The 7,347-nt window shown below is 41.3% G+C and overlaps 1 protein-coding gene across 1 annotated transcript in view; it reads right to left on the reverse strand.

Annotated features, from left to right (window-relative positions):
• Positions 1 to 3,119: 3,119 nt before the first annotated feature.
• Positions 3,120 to 7,347, reverse strand: part of LOC146579066 (low affinity immunoglobulin gamma Fc region receptor II-like) — a 4,823-nt gene continuing 595 nt past the window's right edge. The window contains exons 3-6 of the mRNA XM_085267898.1: positions 7,142 to 7,347; positions 6,812 to 7,057; positions 6,174 to 6,302; positions 3,120 to 3,256 (exon numbers count right to left, since the gene is read on the reverse strand). The exon at positions 7,142 to 7,347 is cut by the window's right edge and continues 64 nt beyond it. Coding sequence (XP_085124024.1) covers positions 3,120 to 3,256; positions 6,174 to 6,302; positions 6,812 to 7,057; positions 7,142 to 7,347 — 718 coding nt within the window. The remainder of the gene's footprint in view (positions 3,257 to 6,173; positions 6,303 to 6,811; positions 7,058 to 7,141) is intronic.

Raw genomic sequence — 7,347 nt, forward strand, 5'->3', positions numbered from 1 at the left:
TACAAGCGAAAGACATGAAATCAAATGTATCAGTTACAATGTTTCAGTTACATTGTGTTGTAGATTTTATTATGACATACATTAGACATGTAATCATATTTACTCACATAAATTCTGTGTAACCATATATACTCATATATACAAGGCCCACTCACAATGGAGTGTTTTATTTAGGTGAGTCACTGTGTTAAGCATTTAACCTGCATGTTCAAATCTCATGAACCATATATATAGATCATATATATCTACCATTATATTAATGAAAACGTTGTGCCACTTGTATGAATGTTGATCAATACTGTTTGAAAATTTAGCAATGATATGTAACCTTTGATAGTGCTATGGCCAACTGTGACTAGTCCACAATAGGGTTCATTCAGCTTGGCACTGCTAAAGTATGCGCATTGGACCCTTTCTCTGCATGCAGCTGCGTTTAACTGGACTGCAGCCCTTTACATGGCTGTACAACAGAAGCATGCAGAATAAACCCTTACTCAGCATAGATAGCAGTTTATGTCTGCCCTGCGCACCCAACAAAATTTTTGAAGTGATTAACTGTTAGCTGCCTTCCTGCAGACTTTCAGACTCACTTTGGCCATAAAACTGACAAAAGGACCCAATGCAATGATGGATAAAAGACTGGTTTACGAGAAGTTATGGTGGAGGGCAGCGGTCCCCAAAATTTTGCGCCACGGACCGGTTTATGCCCGACAATATTTTCACGGACCGGCCTTTAAGGTGTCGCGGATAAATACAACAAAATAAAAGTAGTACCGGTACCGGAAAAAAGAAGATTTATTCATAACACACGTGAAAAGACCCAGGAAAACCGAGTTAACAAAAACGATGACAAAATAACGCTGAAAACCGATAAAAACCCCGAAAACCATACATTTCACACCTGAGCCTCAACTCTCGCGGCCCGGTAGCAAACGACTCACGGACCGGTACCAGGGGGGGGTTGGGGACCGCTGGTGTAGGTATCATAAGTGGAAGATGAAAAGAAAGAACAAAGGATGAAAGGGTACCCAACGGCAGGAGGGGGGAATCACTGTCCCTATATAAGATGAGTCCGATATGCATTGGGTAGCTTTTTGCCTGCTCCTTCTTTCCTGTCTGTCTTTTGTGTGTCTTTTCTGTTTGTGCTTTAAGGCTCTACACCCAGGGGTTGCTTCACTTTTCGTTTGTTTTGCTTGTTGTTGTTATTTTTGTTGTAAATATGTTCAATAAACTCTTGCAATGGGAAAATTCTAGTTAACCCTTATATTTAGAATTAGGTGGTTAGAACTTCACTGTATGATTCTGGATAACCTTTTCATGCCTAGATGAAGTATGTGTCAGTATGACCTCGTAAAAAAAACAAAAACAAAAAAAAACAGCTTAGCTAGGCGTAATGATTTTTCACTATGCTATCTGCTAACTGTTTTTGCTTAGAAGGATGAAACTTAGGGCCAGCGCCAGGAGCTTCTTGGGAAAAGATAGTGGGAGTTGCTCTCTGCCCAGCCACAGCCTGTGGGACAGAAACCTGTTGTAACTGAAAGATACAGAGAGAGAGAGACGCCCCAAGTGCAGAGCTGGCATGACTGTGAACTGTGATGTTTGACGTGTTTTGGCTCTCCAGCGCGCAGTAATAAATAGTATGGCCACAGCTTTTTCCGTGTTGCAGACTTTATTTACACTCTATTGACACTCTAAGAATTCTACTCTTTCCCAGAGAATCTTTTTGAGTGATTTGATTTTAATTGGATCTGAAAAGCTGGACCTCCACAGCGTTCATGGGATAAGGTTACCATATTGGCTTCAAAATTTGCGACCCGACAATTGTTCTTAAACTTAAGGCTAAATACATTTGAAAGCGTATTAAAAGCGTATTAAAAGTGCTATAAAACCCAGTGATCTACAGATGAGAAGATGAGTAGCTAGATGTACCTTGATGTAACATAAGTACAGCAGCAAACTGGCGTCTGTTTTGATCAGCTCGGAATCCGACGTGGTTATTGTGGAAAGGTTATCAGACAAAGACTTCCGAATTCAGCCTCTGCCTGATTCTAAACCTCTAACCCCTCACCAGAAGGCTGTAAACTATGCTGTGTTCCTTATTGGCTGTGTCAAAACTGTCCCCGGCTATCTAACTGGTAATGGTTAGGAGTAGGACCAACTCAGGGAGGAGCCCCAGCTTGGTAGCTCAACTGTCAGCCAAGAGTCTTGGGCATTAGCTAAAATCCAGGTAGACGAGAGGGTTCTGGTCTCTCACCGATCACTGGCTTCAAGAGTGGAGGGGGAGTTGGACAGCTGTCGAGGTGGTGGGGGGGCATAACCCCTCAAACAGCTGTGTTACACAGATCAGGTTAAACCTGGCCTTCCCTGATCTCTCACTGGTCAAAGTGAGAACCTGCCTCATTGAAATTGGTTTATTATTCATACGTTTTCTAAAGGGTAGGACCACCTCTATTTTTTTGGTGTAATGATGGCTTGGGGAGGAGTCTTATCCTAGGGTTCAAACAAACGGTCAAACTGTCTTACCAGTCCAGACTGGTTGATGTGTGAAAATGCACCTGACACTATCGGAAAGTCTTGCTCTCACACCACCTCAAGTGATGTGCACTTTGTGATGTTCCCTTTTCGGATTAAACAAATGGAAATAAAATGAATTAAAGTCTTCCAGCGGTCCATGCTGCCTTCAGCCCCCCTCATCTTCACTGCCTTCTGGTGTCACAAAAGCTTTGTCAAAAAAAATCAGTTTAATTAATTACACAGCCCCCCAGGCCAGTGTGTAATTATGTTACACACTGGCCTGGGGGGCTGGAGTGCAACACAAGAAAAATAATAAAAAGAAGTAAATCACACAGCCACAGCTTTACAATGACTAGTCGTTTTATTAACTTGACAGGTAGTGAGCGTCAGGGTGGGCATGGCCAAAACAACAAACAAAACACACTGGAAATGAATCAGAACTAACTTACCTATAGTGAATCAACCCCAAAAGAAAATACAAACCTCTAATCTGTCTCCCTACCCGAAACAGGAGAAAAAGGTTGTAAAAGAAACGGCTTCCCACCCCTACAGCTACCATGTCCAGATACGACTCTCTAAACTGCTTTTGCTGCAGCCCAGCTCTGTCACACTCCACGAAGGGCCCCAAACGCGCAGCTCACTGGAAACAGGAAGTAGTAGGAGAGGCTGACGGCCCAGTCAGGTCCCAATTTGTAGCTGGCCTCATTCCCTCTTCCACCAATGGTCAGCCTCCACCTGGAAACTTACATAACACAAACATCACAGAGTACAAACCCCCGTATGGTGTGGCGAGTAACAGCACCACACGGCAACAATGACCTGGGTCATAACACCCCCCCATCTAAAATCAAGCATCTCCATCCTTTAAGAGATGCTGAATCTAGGTCTCTACTCGGGATAGTGCATCGGCCACAATATTATCAGCCCCTCGGAGATGATGAATGTCAATGTTAAAATCCTGGAGCAACAAGGACCATCGCATGAGGCGCTGGTTGTTATTTCACATGCGAGAAAGGAAGACCAGGGGATTGTGGTCAGTATAAACAACAGTTGGTACAGGGCTGGAACTGACGTACACTTCAAAATGTTGGAGGGCCAAAAGTAACGCTAAAGTCTCCTTCTCAATTGTGCTATAATTCATCTGATGCTTATTGAACTTTTTCGAGAAGTAGCACACTGGGTGATCAATTCCCCGGTCATCCTCCTGCAAAAGTACAGCACCTGCACCATAAGCACTGGCATCCACCTCTAACTTGAACGCGCGAGTAAAATCAGGGGCACCTAACACTGGGCACTGCATAACAGGGCTTTGGCTGAGTCAAATGCTTCCTGACAGTCAGAGTTCCACAAAAAGAGGTGTGACGGACTTGTCAATGCAGTCAAGGGAGTAACTACTGTGGCAAAATTTTTGCAGAACCCACGGTAGTAGCCACACACACCCAGAAAATGTTGACGGCGTGTTGTTGGTACTGGGAAATCCAAAATGGCCTGGACTTTGGCCGTGAGAGGGCGTACCTGCCCCTGTCCCACCTGTTTCCCCAGATAGGTAAAAGCATTTTATAACACGCGTTAGCACACATGCACACTCACACACAGATACTCACCACTGCTGTCAAAAAGGTTTTTCACTTAAAATCAAAACACACCATTATGAATTATTTTTCCATACAAAACATCTATACATATCTTATTATTACATATTTTATTGTATTGTTATCATTAATCACTTTTTTGATACAAAGCATGTGAGGATCTCTGTGAGATATAATGCGGCATACAGTTTGTTATTAAAAATATAAAACTATCAATCAAATTGTTTTGTCTTTATTATTTAAAAGACAACAGAAATATATATATATATAAGGGGTGCAACGATACACAAAATTCACGGTTCGGTTCGGTTCGATACTTTGGTGTCACGGTTCGATATTTTTTCGATACAAAATAAATGTTCATGTCTTTTTAATTTGTCATTTATTAAAATTATAAGTATATATTTTAACTCAAAAGTACAGTTTTTAAATTTAATGTTGCTGAAACAACAAAGGGATAAAATAATAAATCTATCTGATCGAGAAATCACTCATCTTTGGAAAAGAGAGTTTATTACAGAGAAATGGCTCTTTCCAAAATAAAAGCTATACTATCCGCTTCTTCTGGGCTATATTCTCAGCAGCATATTAAACATATCAGGTCCCCATAAGGAAAAGCATGTGCTAACGGCTGTCTAAATGACTCGGGTAAAGTTTGCAGCATGCGTGCTTGTTGTTTTTGTCTGGGCGATCGTGGCTCAAGAGTTGGGAGTTCGCCTTGTAATCGGAAGGTTGCCGGTTTGAGCCCCGGCTTGGACAGTCTCGGTCGTTGTGTCCTTGGGCAAGACACTTCACCCGTTGCCTACTGGTGGTGGTCAGAGGGCCTGGTGGTGCCAGTGTCTGGCAGCCTCGCCTCTGTCAGTGCACTCCAGGGTGGCTGTGGCTACAATGTAGCTTGCCATCACCAGTGTGTGAATGTGTGTGTGAATGGGTGGATGACTGGATATGTAAAGCGCTTTGGGGTCCTTAGGGACTAGTAAAGCGCTATATAAATACAGGCCATTTACCATTTACTTGTCTTTGCACTAGGATGGTGTCGGAGTAAATGTGCAGTCATATTCGTTGTGTTCCCACTAGTGCTTTCAGGTTAATCTCGTTGAAATGATGTTAACGCCACAACACGGCAAATCTCCGTTAACGAGCTACTGCGGATCGCTCTGTGCGTGGGGCTGGATGGCCAACACGTTAACGAGCAAACTGCGCTAACGCACTAGTTGCCACCAATGTAATTGAGCATTGCGTGGCACATCAGACATGCTGTTTTACTTTTGTCCATGAGGCACTTACCTTCAGGGTCATACGTCACATGAAAACCAAAATAGTTGCAAACGCCAGATCTGAAGGATCAAGGTTCAAGGTTCTTTATTTGTCACATGCATAGTTATACAAGTATAACACACAGTGAAATGTAGCCTGACACGCTCCTCGACATGTGCAAAAAATTTGGGGGGGGGGGGGGGGGGGGGTGTAGAGGAAGAACATATATATATATATATATATATATATATATATATATATATATATATATATATGAATGAGGGTGGGGGAGGTTCAATTTGCCATGTTGCAACGAGAGCTTAACTTCTGTCTCGCTAGCTTGCCCTGCGCTCAGTGAATCTGCGTTCGGCTACTCCGCCTAAGCTGCACCGTCGAGCGCAGATCCACTGAGCGCTCAACACAGACAGCACCGTCAGAAGGAAAGTTGATAAAACAAATGAAAAATTTTGTATTGTTTGATACATATGCGTACCGAACCGAAAGCACTGCATCGAACGGTTCAATATTGATACGAGTATTGTTGCACCCCTAAGATATATATCTATATATATAGAGATATATATAGATATATATAGGTTTTCATTTCTTGAAACTATCACAGCTCATGATACATCTGCTTCTAGAAACCTAACCAACCAAAATAAAAGTCTCAAATTAATTAATTAATGAAGTACGTAGATGTCTTTTTCTATTTGTACTACTCATCATCATTGTCTGCACTGTGTCCTGTCTCATAACAATTATATTTACATGTGGGTGAATATAAGTTAGTTGTTGTAAATGTCCCACCAGTTGTTCCACAGTGAACAAGTCCCACCAGCAGCAGCAGTAGAGCCATCAACATGATGGTTAGCATAGTCCGTAAGATGAGGTAAATCTCCAAGTGACTGGCTGAAAAATTGACAGAAATTGCAGAACCTTTAATGTCCACTCAAGCTGTTCTTCAAAAGTTAATCCATCCCCGTAGACTACCATGTTAAAATACACAACTAATGAACAACTAAACAAATGCATTTATATACAAAACAAACTTTTGCTCTGATTCCAGAGAGTGTTGTAATCATGAGTATATTGAAATATAAATTATAAAGTAAATCAAATACTGATTATTAAAGGAAGTATTAATGGAATTATTATTTAACATTTAAATGTAATTTAGAATAGTTGTACAATATATCTGCAAATACTTTTTTTCTCCATATGTACTGCCACAGTACATTAACAGTAAATTGTTTTGCAGTGAAATGCTGTGTTTAATTGGACAAAGCAGTAGACTCTGAATCAACCTTTTGGGATTTACCTACCTGGATGACTGGTGGCATGCATCAATACACTTGAAATGAAAACTACTACTTTTGAAATTAAAAAAAAAAAAGGAAAACCAAAATAAACATCAACAACAAAAAAATACTTCTTCAGTGTCTCACCCGTCACAGGCAGCCAGTTCTCTGGTGATTCTCCAACTCCTAAAATGCTGCATTTATAAAGTCCTTCATCCGATTTTGAAACTTTGCGGATGGTCATGCTTCCTGTTGAGTTGTTCCTGATGTGGACTCCATATTTATAGAAATCAGCCATGAAGTCTGAGAGAGTTAACTTGTTTCTGCATCTCAAAGTCACAGCTTCTCCCTCCATCACAGGAACAGCAGGACTCTCCAGGATCACAAAACCAGCTGTACGACAAGTGACTTAAATTTTTAAATTGTTAAACTTGTGTTTGTTTGTGACAAAATGTTACTGGCGTCATTCAAGCATACCAGTGACAGTGATGTTGATTTTGTTGCTTCTCTTCCCTTCTGCTGTCCCACACCAGTATTCTCCACTGTCACTTACATAAAGAGGATTAATTGTACATTTTGAGTCTGTTGTTTTTGCAGTTGTTTTCTCACTAGTTTTCCTGCAATACTCTACTTCCCCTCTGATATTAAATACTACATGTTCATGAAAATTTTCCTCACAGTAA

Source organism: Mchenga conophoros, linkage group LG3 (genome assembly GCF_057382185.1).
Source record: "Mchenga conophoros isolate Kocher_MC1m ecotype Shallow Benthic linkage group LG3, M_conophoros_male_GT1.1, whole genome shotgun sequence".
In the NCBI taxonomy this organism is placed as follows: domain Eukaryota; kingdom Metazoa; phylum Chordata; class Actinopteri; order Cichliformes; family Cichlidae; genus Mchenga; species Mchenga conophoros.